Consider the following 21,267-nt stretch of genomic DNA (forward strand, 5'->3'; position numbering starts at 1 on the left):
AATAAAACATTTTTTAAATGAAGACTTTCTTCCACTAAACTTTTTGTCATTCCGTCACGGTCATTCCGTCACAGCAAATAGATGTTAATAACTGCTAACCAACCTGAGGTTAATTTTCCAAATTCACAATTTACATTGCTTACACATTATACTAAAAGTAAAAAATAGTTCAGGAAAATAATAGTTGCAAAATTCACAGAAACTATCAGTTCTAAGCGGCATGCCAAAAGCTTGGTTGCCAAAATGTCATTCCGTCACACAAGTAAAAAGTTCATAAAATTAAAAATAAAAAAAATACAAAATTCTTTTTTTTTTTAGTTTATGAATCACATTATACCAATAATAATGACATGCATGAGAAAAAATCATGTTTATTTGAAATTAGATGCATAGAAACTTCAATTAATTGTCATCATGCAAGTCAATATGTCATTCCGTCACATATGGAATTGCCCAAAAGAGTATTAATTTTTAATTTAGGACAATTGCGAAGCCCTGACAGATTTTAGTCAATTTCTGTGTTTAACACAATAATGCCATTGTTGATTGCCATGGTTAATAGAATAATCTTTAATATACAAAATTTATTCATAATTGGTGAGTTATTTATTTGTTTCTTTTTTTCTCCCAATATCTAATTATTCTGAGTAACTTAAGACTTTAGTTATTTTTTGTATACAACACATGGATACCTTTGATTACTATGGCTAATAGAATAATCAAATATATAAAATCTATTCATAATTGGTGTGATTTGTTTCGGTTATCTTCCAATATTTATTTATTAATTTTTATGCTATTCACTACTCTACAATTTTCTCAATATTTTAGTAAAGTAAAACTCAATATTTAATTTAACACACCAGTGAAATGTACAGTGAACAAATAAATAAATAAAATGACCACCTAGAACTACTTTCAATCTAATGATCAGATTTTCAAGCTCTAGAACTCAATCTTAATGGCTTAAAGGGCTGACTTCAAATATACAAAATAATAACTGCAGTCGATATTTTAAGTTACAAAATCGGAAACAAAAACATATTTTCTCTGAATAAACATACCCTTTTTTTAACGGATTCGGATTTTTGACAACCAAAATATAGAGGGTCGCCACAATCTGGGAAATATGCCCCCAATAATTTGGTCAGGAGAGTGCTCCAAAGTTTAGACCCCTTATTGTTAATTTTACTTTCTGCATATTTCTTAATATCTTGAGAACTTATCAAGCAAATTTAAAATTTTTTATATACAATTAGAAATTTTTTTTTACATACGATGAGAAAATTTGTTTATCCAAAGATAATTCCATGCAAAAAATAACTTATAAATATTTACTAATTAACAGTAAATATTTATTATTTTACTGAAGAATGGTTGAAAGAATTTTGAAATGTAAGACTAAGCTTTTTGCATCATTTTAAAGAATGTAATTTCATATGGCAAAATACAAAATTTGAGCAATATCGATCGAATAGTTCCTTTGTTCCTAAAAGAGAAATTTTAAATATATTTTTTTTATTTGAATATAACCATTTCTAAATTAATTCAGTTTTCCAATTTCTAGACAGCAACTTTTATAATATCCTTAAAAGAATTAAAGAGATATTCCTAGATATATTTATAATTTATTTTAATCAGAAATGTATATTTTGAGTTTCCTGATTAATTTTATGAATAATCTTTTATTTTTGTAAGATTAAAAATAATAGTAAGTCTAAATTTTAACAAATAATTTCTGTCAGAGTTTATGATGGCTTCATTTAGCCTGCTTGCCACACCTTTGTCACGACTGGTCTAAGTTGTTGTGAATAACATGCAATGAACAACTAATGATCTATTAATATAATTCATTAATATTATGAAACATTATATATTTTTTTGATACAATAAAAAAAATCAAGACCAATTGATACTGCAAAAATGAAATATCCTATACAATCGAAAAGAATATTTTGATATTAGGCGACAAGAAAAAAATCCTAAAAAATTAGTTTTTAATACCCACTGAATTAATAACAAGTAAACAGATGGAAAAAATATACAAAAATAATTTAAATAAAATTCAATTGAAAAATAAACACACATCTATATAGATATAAAATGACAATAAAACAAATTGAGCCACTAAATTATTCAGTTGAAAGAAAAAAAAAGATGTGAGGAGAGATATATAAATATCACAAATTGTACTTTTTCATAAAAAGTTGCAAATTGTTCCTTTTTAATGAATCTAAAAAAATTAGGTCGAAACACAATTTTTAAAGAAATTATAAACATAATAGTTTAATATATGTAGTTAACAAAATTAGTTGCGAAGAAAAATTTTCAAAATAAAAAACATAATATTTTCATTATAACTTGATATATATATAAATGTTATATACCTAGATTACAATGTTAATATATTGAAATATACACTAACTAAAGAATTTGTCACAATAAATTTAAGAAAACTAAAGGAAAAAAAAATATAATACAAAAGAACTTTTTTCTCTCTCATAGATGAAATGGAAGACTCCAAAAGCAATAATTAAGCCTACATTTATATTTTCATACATACTTTACTACCTTAGTATTCCAATTAAAACATCTATTAGTTTTAGCACAGACATAAAAAATAAATTGTTCAGATTACAAAATACTCTTATAGCTTAATGACAATTAAACAATTTAAAAAAAATGCTCAATGATTAGTAAACGAAAAGAATTCGGTGCAAAGAATTTCACATTTTTCGACCAAAATGTTTCTCAATATATTAGTCAAATTGTTTTCAGTAGGAACTGTTTAAAACTGCGACATTTGTTTCTGAGCAATTAAGAGTCTCAGCAGAATAATTAATGCTTTAAACGGAATTATTTTTGCCTATGTCACTTCAGAATAGTTTATGCGCAAGTTTTAATGAAAATTTGAAATTCAGTTAATATCCTTTTTTTCTTTCATCAAGGCATTTACACATTATTTTAAAATTTAATTAATTAAGATTATTTAATTACGTATTTTTTTTTTGCAATTTTTTAGTTCCAGTACTTTTGAAATTAACAGGTCTTGTTGCAGAACATTCAACTTTGGTATGCTCATGGGATCAGTTATACTAAGAAAATAAACATTGCTGAATGGAAAAACAATCGAAGAAGTTTCACCAAAAGCAAATTGACAGATTTAGAATATATATTATAATATATATAAATTAGCAACAAAGCACATTTAAGTACCAATATATGTTATATAGTATATCTGACTTAAATAAAGTCACCTTGATTTTATACCATAATTGGATGCAAAGAAAATCAATGTGAACCAAACTTGAATTTCAATAATCATCAATCATGAAGTCAATATCTAAATACATACTAATAAAGAATAGCTCACTCCCTTCTCCCACTTAAACAGAAAAAAAAATTTAAATAAGTAAAGAAGGGAGAAAAAGGCATCTCATTAAAATAAAGCCATTTTTGATTAAAACCAAAACATTACTACATTTTTATATTTTTTGAAATATACGGTGTTGCTTACCATTTATCAATACCTGGAGAACAATTATTATGTTAGGTTTTAATGACGATAGCTTTCAATTCTGCCACACACTGAAATTGTCCTTTTATGGTATATACGGCCCTACTGAGGATAGCCTTTGAAATTTTTTTGGGAAATGAAGTTAAGCGGAAGAACAGGCCAGTCATGATAAGCAACCTGTTATCCAAAAACCACCACTGTGAAGATTTTTTAACGTAAATTGAGGCATCATCCTCCTGGAAAAGCTGGCTTGGGGTACAAATTCTTCTTACGAAAGCAATAAATGAGGGTCTAGCATTTTTTGGTAATCAAATTTTTTTAAATTGATGTTGATTTGTTGTCATGATTTTGCTAAAGAATCTCATCTACTGTTTTATTTTATATATCATACAAACAATTTGCAATATAAAAGAAAATTATCTTCAAACATGAGAGTAGAAAAAAAAAAGAAGTTGGGTGGTCCAGGTGGTTTTGAGTGCAATTGGTATGGCATAATAAAAAAAGAAGGATTTCTTCTCCATTATATGACAAGGTGGAGGTTCATTAAATGAGTGTGAAGGCTACAGCTATAGTGGTAATCTTAATCTGGCCTCTCCCTCATGATGCCAAGTGATTATCAATATAAAAAGAGGGGGAAAAAAGTGTTAAAAACTCATTTATTGACATTTGTAAGGAGAATTGGTGGCCAAAGTCAGATTTTCCAGCAGGATAATGCTTAATTTATGTTGAAAATCTTCAGTTTTTTTCTTTTTTTTTCTTCTTCTTTCTGATAACAGGGTGCTTATCACGAATGATTTGTTCTTCCACTTAACTTCAATCTCTAAGAAACCATAGAATATTATCTTCAGTAAGGATACTAAGATTATGCCATTTCAATCTGTGATAGCATTGAAGGCCTACAATGCCTATAATGAGAAATGGCCTTATTTTGATGGAATACTAAGTTTTAATCTTGATCTTTTTTCTTGTCTAGGAGGAGCAAGGTGTGAATTACTCAGGGTTGGGTTTCTGACATGACACTTTCAAAAAACTGTCAGATTTCATCAAAAAAACAGGGGCAAGTTTCATTTTTAACATGGGAGACATTTTATTAGATACTAAATCATGTACAATACTTGCATTATATACTTCCATAGTTATGATTTATATTATATATCACATATAAAAATTTTTGCCAAAATTATTCAAATTATTGTTTATTTTAATGGTAATTTTAATACTTTAAGATCTACATTATAACTATTTGGTTCATGTTACTAGTAATAACTATAAGTTGCTACTCATTATCAATCTAAATATTGATTTTAATTCTAAATATCGATATTGATTCTAATATTAATACTGATTATCTAAATATTGATTTTAATCTAAAATTTGATACATTACAATTTAGGCAAATTTTTCAGATTAAATTAAAGTGTTAACCAATAATTGTCTGATGGCAACATATAATTTTCTTTTTTTCTCTCATTATTTGTTGCTATTAATTATATTCAGGGGAGCAGAATATGTCTGACCATGTAAACAAGGCTTTGGAGGAAATTCAAGCAGCAACGGTAAAATTTTTGGTTCAAAAAAATATAAGTCACCTACATTTTTATAGCACATATGCTTATTTATTCCAGAATTACGTAAAATTAAAAAAAAAAAAAAAAAATTCTTATATAAACTATACTTTCCAAAAATATTTTGGAAAAGTTATTGTACTAAAAAGAAAAAGCATAAATTTGTATGGAAATTTTGATAAAAAAAATAAATGAATCAATTCAAAGTGTTTTATATAAGGTTATTTATATTAAGTTGGTAAGGTTGATAAGGAAGTATGGTAATTAACATGGCAAGAGAGTTATAAAACATTTAAGTTACCTTTACAAAGGAAAATATTCCTGCATTAGAGATTCATAAATTGCCACATCTACAGGCAAAAAGAGGCAGAAAATCACACGATCAACCTGAAATAAATATAATTTGATTTTTCAGTTTGTTTTATGCAAGGATTTAAAACTGAATGATATATTTTTAAAAATAAGATCATTTTTAAACAATGCTATAAATGCAATGTAGATAAAAATCATGATTTATAGAGAAAAAAAAATTGGATTTTCCTTACGTTTACTAAAGTAAGCTTTGCTAAAATTTATTATTAATGCTCAATGTTAATTAAAAGACAACTTTAACTAAAATACTTAATATTTCTAACTGATGTGGTTAAAATTTATACAAAATAATCACTGAATAAAGAACACCATAAAATTTTTTATTCAAACTCAACACCCTAATGAATTTGCAAAGACAAAAAACCACTTTGTTAGACTTTAAATAAAGAACAAATTAGCTCATATGAAAAAAATAAAACAGTTATTTAAAACTATTCCTGGCAGAACAAATCTTCTTCATTAATTATATACACATACAACTTCTTACATAATTTTTAAAAGTACTTGCAATTAAATTAACATAAAACTAAATGGGTATAATTGAAATATGTTTATTAAACTACAAATTAATTAACTTACAGCTAAAATAAATTAATAATTTAAAAGCTTCACAGTACATTTATCCACATTTAGCTATATATATTTCTAAAGACAATAATATCAAGATATAATACTTTAATATTAATGAAATTAGACTTTTAAAAAAAATCATATCCTTAAGAGTACATTTATAAATTACATTAAAAGTTATTTTCAAAATAAATAAAACCAATGAATTTTAAAATAAGAAAAAAATTAATTACCCATAAACTGCCAATTGTATTATTTCAGAAGAATTATTTTATTTTTTTTAGAGCTTACAAGATTCAAAATTTTAATTTGTGATAAATTGAAAATATGTTTTAATAGCAATTCATGTTTTGATTTACAATAAATAAAAACACAAACTTTTTGACAGCATTTTTTATTATTGGCATTTTAGAAAAGATTAATAATTGTTAAATTTGAAAATTTTGATTGTTGCTTGCTTGTCAATTAATTTAATTGTAAAGCAATTCCATTGTAAAGAAATTTGAAATATAAAAATTTCTTTTTAAGATAAACTTCTCTCTTTTTAAAAAAAATTTCGATTTAAAACATTATACATTTATTTTTCAGAATTTTGCTGACACATAGTTTTAAAATAATATTTCAAATTTTCTGTTCCGCATCCCTTTAACAGGAAGTGTAATTAATTTTATGGAGAAATTATTTTAAAAAAATGAGAGTTAGAAATGGGAGTATTTATGGTTGCAATTTTCCATATAAATTAATCGTAATTATTTTCTATACACTATTCTAAATATTTTGCAATACATTTTAAGTAGTTCTAAGTGAATCATAATAAAAGTGACAGTTGAATTAAAATTTTAGTCTTTTTTTTGGCAAATTTACAAGTATACTACTGAAGAATATATATATTACGGTAATCAAAATATCAGTTAAAAGTTCAACACTACTAGTTCATCAAAAAGGGCAAGGTATAATATGCTCTTTATTCACTTTAGATTATTAGGTCATTTAAAATACATGAAAAATAGATCATTAATTTATTAATTACAAATTGAATACATAAGCCAGGTAAAATGAATGAATGTTTATCTCAGATACACGAAATGGCATTTAAATAATTTGGCTTTTAAAAATATAATCGATTTTTAAAAGTACAATAAATTTTTATAATGGTATGAATATATGAATTCCATTTTAAGGATGAATTAAAACATTTTAATTGAAACATACAATTTCCTATATCAAATAACAGTTATTATCTACCTCAGTTATAACAAGCAAAATTGGTGATGTAGCACTCATCATTGCTCACCTAAGACTATAATCTACTACTATATACATTATTATCTAATCTACAAGTATTATCTTATTTCCTTAAATTTTGAGCCGATAGTTGAGTTTGTACTTGCAATTACTCTTTTGTAAATACAAATAATAATTAAAAAAATAATAATAAGGGTATTTAAAAATTCTGCCTACCACTAATAAAACCAATGGAATATAAAATCAGCCGCTTTATAAAATGTGCTCTGTAAGAATGGAATCATTGCAATATCAGAACAGACTAAAACCAGCTTTTACCAAAATCCTTTATCTACTGTTTTGTAAAATCAAATTTGTCTGTAACAGCATGTGTTCAAACAATAAACACTGTTTTTTCTGGACTCAATAATTAGAAATTTCTATTTTCTCAAGTTTAAAGTACATAAAGTAACTATCATTTTACCCCCTATGAATGAAGTTATGGATGTGGATTACATTTCTTTAGAAAATTGAAAGGTGAGAGTTAAAATGATGAGTATGAAGAAATACAAATGAAAACTGAACAAACTAACTTAATCATTCAACAAGGTATATATATCCTTAATGGACAGCTGAAAAACACCAGATATTTTAAAAAGAACTTTACTGCAATGTAGAAGAAATGTTAAAAGTTACAGAAACTTTCATAAACTTCTAAACCACTTTAAATCTTTAACATCAAATTTTGTTAAATAAAAAAAATTTCAAAATCTTTAGCTTAAATTAAAAAGTGAACTCCATGTTTAACTAAAACATCAACAATAAACTGCGATAAAATAAAATGTAAAGGTAATAATCAATTTAACTTTTAGTGTATTGGTATAGAAGTTATTAGTAGTTTTTAGTATATTGGTTAGAAATATTTTTTCCTAAGTGTAGACATTTCGGTTTAGGAAATCAGTTGTTTTATGAAATCAAATGTTCTGAGAGAGAACATGATTTTATTACGCGGCAGGCACCGTCTACATCATTTTCAATCCTCATCAATCCTATTATTCAATTAAGATTTTCTCTAACCTTTTCTTGATGTCGATAAATCTTAGAAAATTTTGTTGACTATTCTACTTTGATAAACTACAAGCATGTATCACAGTATTCAAGTGTATATCATAGAACATTAAGTCAAAACTAGGGGGAAATGCTTCCCGCTCGCTTCGCTAAGCAAACTTTATTATTGTTAGCCATTTATTTTATTTCATCTCTTGACATTTAATAGATAGTATTCAAATAAAAGATGTAGATGTAAAAAGTATTCAACCAAAATGTTTTATTGTACAAAAGCAGATTTCGTTTCAAACATAATTATTCAGCTAAGATACCATTGCAAATTCATATACAATATTGCTTTTTAAATTATCTCAAATTTTTGGTTACTATAAAAAACCTGCTAAGTATTTTCTGCCCAATATATAATTTAGCAATAGCGCAAAAAGTTAATTACTAACTGTAATTTAGAATTTCATATGCAGTATTTTATTCAAAAATTTTTACGAGATACAATTTCGTATAAAACTTATTATAAAAGTAAATGTTTAATAAGAGTAGAATGGTTAGTTAATTAGAATATTCCATGAGTATGTTTACAGCTAAATGTTGAGTACAATCAAAATTAAAAATTTAATAATATTAGAAAATAACTAAGAAAAGATGATAAATGAACATCATTAACAAGTACTAAAGAAATATTTAAAAAACAAAAATTACGATTTTAACTTTTGTTAATTTTACATGCTGATGGCAACCAAAGAAATCTGGATTTTCTTTGTTAATTAATGAACCAGGCTTTAATAAAAATATGCTAATATTAATGAGGCATTCATATGAATCATTATTATACATGAATCATTACAATGTTATATAGTGATCCTGTCGCAAAAATAACCAAATTTTGAAGAGAAAATTTTCGAATTAATAAGAAATAGGGTTAGAGGAAAATATTTTTCTTCTTTCAGGGGTGATTGGGAGCACAACTAAAAAATCCAGAAAATTTCTTGAGTAAAATCATTAATGCCGCATTTCTAAAAATTAATGTCTTTATAAATTTAAGTGATTGATGCTTTCAAAACATGAAATTCTAAATAAATTATATACAGCATAATTTAAATGAATAATTATGTATAAGTTTACCTTTATCTCCAATCATATTTATTATTCTACCAGAAAAAATATTTACAAAAGAAAAATAGGCCAAGTATAAATTCTAGTTCTATTATTTCTAAATAAAATATACAAGAATTTTTATATATAAATGTAATGGACGATTTCTTGAAATTTCTCGATCTTGGATTTCCAGAAATTTCCCAATTGCAATTAGCAAAAAATCCGGAAATCCAGATTTTTTTGGAGCACAATCATCTCTGTTCTTTAAAACAACAAAACTAATGCATTACGTAAACACTAAATTATAATACTCTTACACAATAGATTTTATAATATATATAAGACATAAAGTGAAAGTATTACAATGTCTATACTACAACAAGGAACATATGTAACAATGATAAATAATGTAAAAAATTGCAAACATTTCAATATATAAAAAAATACTACTCCTAAAACAACAGAAATAGTAATATATAATATCAATTAATTTTTATGTTTCCCTGGTGTTTTTTTACACCAAGAAAGTTTCTAAAGCAAATATTTTTAATGATTTTTATAGTATTCTAAGATAGATTTATAATTTAATTTGATAATGTCCCTTTATTGACCAATTCATTATTTTTTTTTAAACATTCAAATAAATATTAATAGTCATAGATAAAATTTAAACTGCTAAAATATATGAGTTTATCACCAATAAAACAAATATGAAAAAAAATAATGCCTCTAAATATAAAAAGAAGACCTGAAAGGAACTGTATGAAAATATCTGTTTCCTGGAAAGTTAGAAGTCTTTATTAATGACTAAGTTTTAAAGCTAAGCCACAAAAGCAAGTCTATTATGTCTAAAAAAGATTTCCCTTGTACAAAGAAATTTCATCTATACCTGTAATTGCCTAGCTTTTTCAATAAAAAACTAAAATAATAAGAAAAAATACAATTTCTAGGGAGAAAATATAAATGTTGAAATTACCCCATTGCTTATTAAAATTATCTAAAAAATAGGCAACACAGCTTGAAGGGTTTTTAAGACCAGTGATTAGATATAATGAGATATAGAGACTTAAAGTATGCAAAACGAATGCATTATTTTTCATATTATTTCTATTGTGCTGTGCCCTCTTTTTGGCAGTAGAAATAAATTGGAGGTGTACTAGATTTAGAACAAAGGAGAAAGGATTAGTATGAACATGACAATTAATGAGTAAACTTACTGTCATACTGTCAAATCGAAGCTAAGGGAAAAATAATTTTACAATCCGCATTTAAAGAACAAATCGAGGCGAAATTAGCTATATTGCCAGTATATTATAAAAACCCTGACGATTGTCTATTTTATAGTTCAAATATTTTGTTTGCTTTAACAGATAAACTAAACATCCCTTGTTTAATTACACCGGACGCTTATAATTCTTTGATTTATCAAAATGATGNTTTTTTTTTCTTTGTTAATAAATATTTGTGTTGTTAACTGGTTACCATTTATTTGGCCAATTGTGATTTTGGGAAGTATCTGAATGAAGAAGGGAAAAGGAGGAAAAATTATACGTTATATCACACTTACTAATCAAATAAGGCTTTCATATAATACTATAACAAAGAGTGAACGACACTGGAATTAATAATACAATCACATTACTAGAAAGAAATAAAAGTCACAATTTTTCTGAGCATAAATAAATATTTACCGAATTTTCATTCTTTTCTAAAAATTCTCTAACTGTCTTTAAAGCTATATGGGCAGCATTTTCATTTGGATAACCATAAACCCCAGTAGAAATGCAAGGAAATGCAACACTTTTTAAATTGTTTTCTTTGGCAATAGATAGTGAGTTCCAATAGCAGTTTTTGAGCAAATCAGGTTTCTCTCCAATAGGACCAACAGTATGGATCACATCTACATATAATTGAAAATACACATATTATTAAAAAGTATAATTAGGTGATTATAATGATTGACAAATTCATTGGATACACAAGTTAATTGAGATATAAAAAAATTCCTTTTCAAAACTATACATTTATTCAGAATATACCGATGTATACATTGATGCATGCAAAACCATTGTATGTATCAATGTATGCAAAGGCATGCATACAATGTATATAAAGCAAAATGCCGTTATTTACATAGTTACTTTAGTAACAATAAATTCAAGACATTTTAGCATTCAAATTATAGTACCCATACTTGATAACATCATCACAAAATCAGACTGTTATAGAATTTCTCATTATGGATTTTTGTCCAACAGTTCATGCTATATACATATTTCTTTAAAATAAATACATTTATGTACATAAGTTTTACATCAGTTCTATGTATATTTAAAAATTAAAGATTAGATTTAAGTCAGGCAAATTTCAATGCAATATTATTTTGATTTTCCAGAATGAGTCCAAGTTATAATATTTATATAAAATTTATTTAGATTAATTAAATGTACTACGACTAATAAGTGTTTTATCCTTCAATTCATACCCTCATCAGTTTTAACAAATGCTACTGATATATAATTGGTCAGTATTAACAAATTAATTGAATTGTGAATTTAGGAGGTGAAAACTGATCATAACTGATAATGACCAGGCCGGTTAAAACAGTTACAGNTTTTTCTAAATAAATGCCCAGCATGATCTGAAGCACAAGTTGGGAAGGAAATTGCACAAATTGTTGTTTTTTTCCTCTATCTTGCACTAAATAGAAAAAAGCAGGAGAAAACACCCTGAAGGCCCGAGGGCGAAGATTTGAGGCAAAAGCAGGAGACTCCTGCTAAAAGCAGAAGAGTTGGCAGGTCTGCCTATGTAATAACCCTAGCAACATTTATACCCTGTCCCCAGTTGGGCTCAAAATTGGCTCAAGATGGGCTCTATATGAACATGCTCCAAAGGACCAATATTGGGATGTCTATATTTCTTAATATTGGTCCTACGCAATGTCAATATCTATATTGACATTGCAGTGTCTATATAGGGCTAATATAGGGCTTATATTGGCTGAATAATAATTATAAAATATTGGGTGAATCGCAAATTCCATTTAGGGCCAATATCGGCCTCTGAAACCTTATTGAGTCAAGACTTGCGAATATTGGTCCAATGAGGGCCCAAGTTATTTTGCTGCTAGGGAATATTTACATGTTCTTGATTAAATTGATTAAGCTTCATGACTGCATAAATTGCTGAGGGGCGAAAAAAACAAATAAAAAAAAACATTTGTTTCAGACAGCAACTTACAGTATTTTGACACATACAGAAAAAAAATTTAACAAGTCTTAATTACTTTACTCAATATAACATACAACAAAAGCCTAAACCAGTTAACACATATGCTACTGAAAACTGCATGTTTTTAAAACAATGAAATCAAATGTTATACATAATACACAAAAAGAATGAAAAAAATAAAAGGAGCAAGAGCCACCAGGGTGTCAGTAGCTCTAGACATTTACGCACATGAAAACGGTAAACTCATTGAAGAAGTTGTTTATGAAAAAAATCTATATTCATGTTATACGCTCTAAAATATTAAATGTTCTCTTTGATATTTTATGAACAATAAATCTTGAAGTATTCACAAATGCAGCACATATATTAAAATAATATGACCAATATATTAATATCTGCATTGTATCTTCCTTTAATGTAACTGAACAGATTCTGATAATTTATGTTTTGTTATTTTGAAGCAAATATTTCTCATTTTACTCTTTTTTTAAAAATCAGTTTCTATGAAAATATACTTCAGACAGGAACATGAGTAGTAAGGAAAGGTAAACCAGCCTTTGTAATCCAAGACTACTCTACAATTTCCTATCTTGGCCAGATAGAAATATAAAAATATACACTAAATTACATATGCAAATAAAATTTGAATTTAATCATGTTTGTTTTGCTTGAATGCTCAATTTTGCCTGAATTTTCAAATGAAAAAAAATAAATAAAAAAAATACTATAACTTTCTTATAAAAGAAACGAAAACAAATCATAAAAATAAATTCACAATGAAAGTTAAAAAAAACAAGGAAAATCCTGGAGAAAAATAATACTACAAAGGTAATATTATCTTTTCTTTGTTTCCCTCCAAAATAACAGAATTGTTTAAATAATTTTATAAGTTTTCAATAATGAACCTTTCTCACTTATGCATTCTTTTAACTGTCGTGCAAGAATAATGCATAAATAAACGAGTACTGTGTATTTATTAGAAAAAGAATTATAGGATCAAGTTTTTTAGTGCAAACATAGTTAGGAAAAAAATACAGTTTGTAGAAAAAGAAGCACAAGCTGACTAAGTATTACTATTTTCAAAGTTTTACAATAAAAAAAATAGTGCCTTGAAAAAAAAAACAGCACAAAATGTTAAATACTCTTTTTGAAATTTTATAAACAATAATCTTTTGGGATTTACAAATACGGTATATATATTCTAAAAAGATATCCTATAATATGACCAAAATATTGATGTTTGCATTGTTTTATCAGAATCCATCCATTAATGTTGCTAAAAAAATATTGAACATTTAAGCCTGTTGTAAGCCAAAACCATTCTGCATTTTCACCATCTTTGCAAGATAGAAAATTAAACAATAGCAAAATGTATACCAAATGACGTAAGCAAATGAAATTCAAGCATGTTTGCGTAGCTACGCTTTCAAACAACAAAATAAGAAACACCAACTTTCCTTTTTACTAGGAAATTTAAAAAGTAGGGAAAAGTCTGGGAAAAAACGATACGATTGCATGGTAACATTTTTTTCTTTATTTTTAACAGCTATTTTCCGAAGCAACTTACTTTTTTCTCATCTTACTAAATGGGGAAGAGAGTCAGAATTTTGAGGTAATAATTCCATACCAATTCACCAAAAACTTTAATTTTCAAAAAATTATCAATAACATAAGCATGCATATCACAGACAGAGACTTTCACATTTGGGTAGTTTTGAAAAGATATTTCAGTCAAATACACAGCTTTTTTGTTTGCACAGTCAACAGCAGAGATAATGTCAGTTAATGTATAAAAAGTCTTAAGAGCATGACAAACTAAAAAAAAAATATTCAGTTTTTGCAGGGTAAAAGGAGAAATCTAAGTATGACAAACACTAAGTAAGTTAATATATTAAAAGTTTTAAGTGCATGACAAGAAAAAATAAATAAATAAAAATATAGCATACATTTTGAAGGCAACTTGTATCCGCCAGTAATTTTTGCTTCACCAGTAGGGCAGCCATTTAAAGTACAACATTCTGCTAGCAGCTTAGGCCCAGCTGCTCTATGTATTGCTCCATCGACTATACATACAAAAATATTTATGAATAATATTCAATGCAATCATAAAGTTAAAAGGTGTAAAAGTTTAAATGTTAAAAAAAATAAGCACCAAAATTAAGAAATAATTAATAATTTAGTTGTATAAGGATCCATTTCTTTTTTTAAAAAAATTATTATTAAGAAAACACTAATCTGTTGTTTTTATTTTTGAACATATTATTAAAACATATGATAAAATTATGATACACGTTAAAGTTTCATTTGCAATTTTTTTCATTAAAAAAAAACATTTGTAGGTTATTTAACAGCTTAATTTTTATAAGAAAGTAATAGTCTGTATAGAAAAACAGCAGAAACTTTTTTCCATAACAAACATAATAACAGAATTTGTGAAATGAATACTAATAAAAAAGAGCAACCATATGCTTATTGTGACGCTATCAAAATACTAAGAAAATAGACTACATTAAATGGAAATGCATTTGGTGCTAACTATATCACCTAACAGTTACCAAACAGTATTGTATTTTCTAAAATTAGATTTGTTTCATAAATTTTTGCATATGTTTTTTAAAATCTAACAGAGGCATGTCAGTCTCCCAGTCAAAATGTGTACCGATTAGTGTAATCTTTTAGTTCCTGGTTCATTAGATAAGTGATTAAAATTTCTTCATTTCTACCTTCTGACTTTTTAAGTATCCAAGAATTTATTAAAAAGCTAAAAAAACAATGATTGTTTAGAGAGAGACGAAAAAAATCTTCCTGAAAACAATACCTCCTCCTCCACCACGAAGTGAATTGTTGGCAGCATTCACAATTGCATCTATTTCTAAGGCAGTGATGTCACCAACAAAGAGTGATACTCTTTCATTCAAGCTATCATTTTTTGAATATTCTGAAATGGACAAAAATTTGCTCCGATAAACAATAAATAGCAAAATACATCATTTAAAAAATAGAATTAATATCCACCAAGGAAATATAAATTAAACTAGCCACCTTTATTGATCAGGTCAATTGCCCTCATAGCAAAATCAGAAATTTTGGTAACATGACATTTTTATCAATAAATAATCAAGTGCAATTTTGGAATCTTAATTTTAATTTATAATATTGATCAAAAACCTTAAGAGTCCCAAAACAAACTAAGCTGCAGTCAAAACTTAAAAATCAGATATCGTAAAAAATACCAATGTACCCAAAATCTGTCTAAACCGTAATATATAAAGTGCCTTATAAATTTACAGAAAAAAATTTCTTAGTTATGAAGTTTACATTAGAGACACATAATAAATATTAACTATCCTCTTAGGATCTTGCTTGGATTTTAAAAGAAAAACTACTTTGCTCTCTACAAAAAGAAAATCACATAAATATCATAGTATGAATCAAATAATAAAAGAATACCTGATGAAGAATGATGAGACTTTACTTTAACAGAATATTGTTTCCAGCTAGGAATATTGTCTAAGGTAACATATTTAGATTTACAATGATACTGATTTCTTTTTTCATCCAGACTCATTTTCAAATATTTATCTGAAAGGAAAGAATAAAAATTTAATGATATCAATAAAAATAGATCATAAGAATGTTTCACATTAAAAACTTAATGTAACAATAAATATATTTTGACAAAAAGAGAGTATATTATTAGCAGCAATCAATACCCACATAAGTTAAGAACAATATGTTCACAATACTGATTAATCAGGTATTCATAATAAAGACTAAACATAAAAACAAGATGTAAAATCAGGGTAATATGCACAACTTTTCATAAAGACAAATTGTACTATTACTTATTTATTAATTATTAACTAGGTTTTTTAATTTTAATTTCAATACTGCACTTATTTTTTGTAAAGCAAGTTTTCGAAAAAACTCTTCAACATTAACTGTATTTCTGTATTAAATAATATTTATACCACTGTAGTTATTTTTTAGTTTAATAATATATAACATATGAATTAAATTGGTTTTGTAAACTTTTAAATATGACTATGATTTTAGTTCAAGTTTAACAAAATGAATTTTATGTAATTGATGCACTTAAAGGCTTTATTTTCTATAAGAACATAAGTAGCTAGATTTCCTATGTATTAACAATTCAAAATTTGTTTAGTTATAGCTAGGCAGCATTTAATCTTCCACTTAGAAAACCCTCCAACATGGCAATTGAAGTTGTGAATTATACCGGCATCTGCAAATTATTTCCCGCATCAGTAATTAAAAAAAAAATGCAGAAAAAATTGCAAGTAGAAAAAAACGAGAACAAGTAGATAAAGCGAAAAAGAAAAGATTATTAGATTTTCTTTCATAAAAGGTAAGAAATGGAATAAGTAATTTTTAAAAAAAATTTGACACTGAAAACAATAAAATTAATTTTTTGGTTACTGCTTTATTTGTCACCAAATTACCTGTGATAGCATGCTAATGAACTTTATTTGAAGAAACTTTAAATAAGCACAAATCAGAGCACCATAAATAAAATTTTTTTTTTATATATATATATAAATGAAAAGACTATTTCAACAATATCACCTGAAAATAAATTCTTTTTTTCTGATTTCTTTAGGGCTTTATATAAACATCTCTTTGCATAAAATTTAAATGAAATGTAAATAACAGAAAAATTTTGCGTATAGCTTTATTTTATTTAATATTTGCAAATATTGCGAAGTACACATTAGATTGAGCTTAATTTATATTTTTTCTATTGCAATTTATGTCTTATTGCATTGAAGTCACAAACAAATTTGAATTTTTAAAGACAATGCTGCAGATTGACTCTGTAAATTCTGCTATTGCATAAACACTTGCACATATTATAATTCTACATTGTTTCAAAATTTATTTTTTATCCTTCTTGAACATAATTTTTTTTTTTTTTTATAAGTTGTAAAAATAGCAAGAAGAATATGGAGTAAAGTGCATCACTGTAAGAAACAGCTCTTATATATATCTCCACATTTGGGATTTTCTTATTCACACCTTTGTGATGATTGTGCAGTTTGTCATCAGAGAGCAGAGATGTAGGATACAATCACATAATTTATCGTCATTTACTTTTAATTTTGCAATGATCATAACAGACNTTGACATGACGGTAAAAACCATGGTATAAAGAGGTAAAAACCATCATGTGTCAAAAACTTGCCAACCCTGCTGCAAATTATTTCCCGCACCAGTAATTTAATTTAAAAAAAAAAAAAAACAATTTCAAGTAGAAAAAAACAAGAACAAGTGAAAGTTGAAGATTAAGTGAAAAAGAAAAGATTAGGTATTAGATTTTCTTTTATAAAAGGTAAGAAATAGAATAAGTAATTTTTTTAAAAAAATGTGATACTGAAAACGGTAAATAAATTTTTTGGTTACTGCTTTATTTGTCGCCAAATTACCTGTGATAGCATGGCATCATACTTTATTTGAAGAAACTTTAAATAAGCACAAATTAGAGCACCATAAATAAAATTTTTTTTTTTTAAATAAGTGAAAAGACAACTTCAATATTATCACCTGAAAGTAAATTCTTTCTTTCTGATTTCTTTAGGACTTTATATAAGCATCTCTTTGCATAAAATTTAAATGAAATGTAAATAACAGAAAATTTTTGTGTATAACTTTATTTTATTTAATATTTGCAAATATTGCAAAGTACACATTAGGTTGAGCTTAATTTGTATTTTTTCTATTGTAATTTATGTCTTATTGCATTGAAGTCACAAACAAATTTAAATTTTTAAATACAATGCTGCAGATTGACTCTGTAAATTCTGCTATTGCATAAACACTTGCACATATTATAATTCTACATTGATTCAAAATTTATTTTTCATTTATCTTGAACATAATTTTTTTATTTTTATGATGTAAAAATAGCAAGAAGAATGTAAGAAACAGCTCTTATATATCTCCACTTTTGGGATTTTCTTATTCACACCTTTGTGATAATTGTGCAGTTTGTCATCAGAGAGCAGAGATGTAGGATACAATCACATAATTTATCGTCATTTACTTTTAAATTTGCGATGATCATAACAGACTACACTGTTTAGATCGAGTTGGCACTGACCTTATGCAAATCAGGATGTGTTTAAATAAGCCATACTGCAAACTTGGTTCTGTCATCATTGTTGTTAGATGTCACAGTAAATGTTTCAGATTTATTGTCGATTTCAGCTTATAAATTGCCTTTGATGTTACATAGTGTGTTTTTACAGCATCATATTGTTTATTAGTAGGGTTCACACCTTAAAAAAAATTTAGAGGCTTAATAATACCGCATAGGTATTCCTTTAGAGGTCCAAAACCTAACACGGTAAACAAACTTAAGAAAAAGAAATCAAATTTTACAATTTCATAATTAATGTTATGGTACATATCAAAAATTAGTAATTGTCTATTACACCTTAAAATTAATTAGGTCCATTACCCCATAATGATTAAAGATTAATATTAATTAAAATTAAATGAAAAAAAAGTTAAAATAATATTAGTAAACGGATTCACCATAAAGTTAAAATGCTTAGACCAAATAAATGAATAAAGTTAATAGAAGATGTAAGAACTAGCAAAGCATTTTACTAAATATTAATTATCTAAAAGCCATAAAATTCTAAATAAAGTCAAATCTAAAAGAGCAAAAAACAATGTTTTATTGATGAACAATTATACTGTAAATACATAAGTACAACATGTAAATTAGAAATATTAACATAGAAATTACAAATCTATTGTACCAGACACTTTCAATTATCCTGTTAGAAAAATTTTCAAACTAAAATCTAACCTCTGCACAGAACAATAAAAAATACAAAAATTTTAATGGCATCTGATGCAAAAAAATATTTTTCGTAATTTTGAGTATTGAGTATAGTTAAGTGCGGCGAGCTCTCTGATTATCGATTATAGCTCTGTGTTTTTTTGCAACACATTTCAAGACAATTTTGTTGCCATACTGGAGTGAACCCTAGTCATTAGAAATATTTTGAAGCCATTCTATTGGTGAAGTTTCCAATTTATCCAAAGTTAAGTTATCTCCTGCAGAAGAACATTTTCAGCACTAATTTAGCTAAACTCTGTTATTCTCACAATATGTGGCCATTTTAACAGTTATCGGAAAAGCGCAAAAGACAATTTTACTTATTTATTGTAGTAACATTAGAAAGTTTTGGTTACAATTCAATACATTTCTAGTTATAGCTTTATTATGTATAGATGTATGTATATATTGTAGCTATATTATATGTAAGAAATTCCTTGGTACTTAATCAGCTTAAGGTTGCAAAGTGTCCTTATTAAGGAAATAAGGTCCTTTTTCACAAAGTAACCATTACGTATCATCAGAATTAATTAAGTGTCATAAGCAACGTTAATAGTTTAGCTTTTATTATTTCCTAAAAACATAGATTCCTTTAAAGCAAAACAAAAATATTTAGAAATTATGAAACAAAATTTACAAATTAATTCAATTTTTATTAAACATAAAAATATGTAATATATTAAGAGCATCGAGAACAATCATTGTGAAGTAAAATCAATTATTTATTATGGGCAAATTTATACGAATGGAATCGTTTACACATAATTTACCATTTAAGACAGAGTCTTTGAATTTGAGGGTCAGACGTAACTAGGCAGTGTTTTAAATCTATTTTAGAAAACATTCATTCACAGGGATCGAAAATAATACTACGTTTCACGTAACTTTTTTAAAAATTACTAGCGTTGAATAATTTAGAGCAGTTAATATAAAACCCTAAACTCCAAAAGATTATTAAAATGTTTTAAAAAATAAGTATTTTAAGAAAACTAAAAGTATATAAAAAGAAAAAAAATATCCAATAAATTATGAACTGCACAAAAACATTTTTAAAGAACTTGAAAATTTTATACCTTTATCTTGTGAAAATTCCATTACTGACCACTTAGAGGTTGAAGTAAATATACCAGAAAATCTTTGCTTGACAGCGAACTGGGATGATTCTAAGCAAAATACAGAGGTTTTACACGTGCTTAGTGCAGGAAATGGTAGCAGTTTTGGGTTTTTACGAATATTAAGGAATAAAATTTGCAGATAGCGATACATCTACTGCAGTAGTTCTGTTCCTTGGGAAAAACCTCAACAGAACGTAAATAAACAAAATAAAAGATAAAGCAAGCGTAACCCACGGTTTCGATTAATATGACAGAATAGCCGGGAACATAAGGGTTATTTTCACTGCATGCAAAATTTTGCTGTTGTAACTAGCCCTCAATGGACCACTTGCCCTTCAAGAAGAGTCAAATTGGTTACGTAAGCAATTGCCGAGTTTATACAACCAATCAGGACTGAAACACCCACACTCGATTCCATCTTTACAGAGAGCATCAGCAAGCGAATGCATCATGCGAATTTGAAATATGTTGGATGCATCGAGAACCTGTTTGGCGAGTAACAACCGCATTTTGATTAAATAAAATAAAGCTAAAGGACACTCCGTAAATCGCGTATGCGAATTTAGAGATGCGGAAGGGTCATTCCTACTAAACTCAGTTCACGCATTTTTAATCTCGGCATAGAAAAATGAAGAACGTAATTGG

General features: G+C 26.4%; 1 protein-coding gene across 1 annotated transcript in view; it reads right to left on the bottom strand.

The window, feature by feature from the left end:
• LOC107447448 (macro domain-containing protein PG1779) overlaps window positions 1-20,964 on the bottom strand; it is a 22,852-nt gene extending 1,888 nt beyond the window's left edge. Inside the window, exons 1-6 of the mRNA XM_016062372.4 lie at window positions 20,581-20,964; window positions 16,090-16,221; window positions 15,458-15,577; window positions 14,586-14,702; window positions 11,100-11,308; window positions 5,384-5,469 (exon numbers count right to left, since the gene is read on the bottom strand). Coding sequence (XP_015917858.1) covers window positions 5,386-5,469; window positions 11,100-11,308; window positions 14,586-14,702; window positions 15,458-15,577; window positions 16,090-16,221; window positions 20,581-20,773 — 855 coding nt within the window. The 5' untranslated portion in view covers window positions 20,774-20,964 and the 3' untranslated portion in view covers window positions 5,384-5,385. The remainder of the gene's footprint in view (window positions 1-5,383; window positions 5,470-11,099; window positions 11,309-14,585; window positions 14,703-15,457; window positions 15,578-16,089; window positions 16,222-20,580) is intronic.
• Window positions 20,965-21,267: the final 303 nt, after the last annotated feature.

This window comes from Parasteatoda tepidariorum, chromosome 3, assembly GCF_043381705.1.
Source record: "Parasteatoda tepidariorum isolate YZ-2023 chromosome 3, CAS_Ptep_4.0, whole genome shotgun sequence".
Taxonomy (NCBI): Eukaryota; Metazoa; Arthropoda; class Arachnida; order Araneae; family Theridiidae; genus Parasteatoda; species Parasteatoda tepidariorum.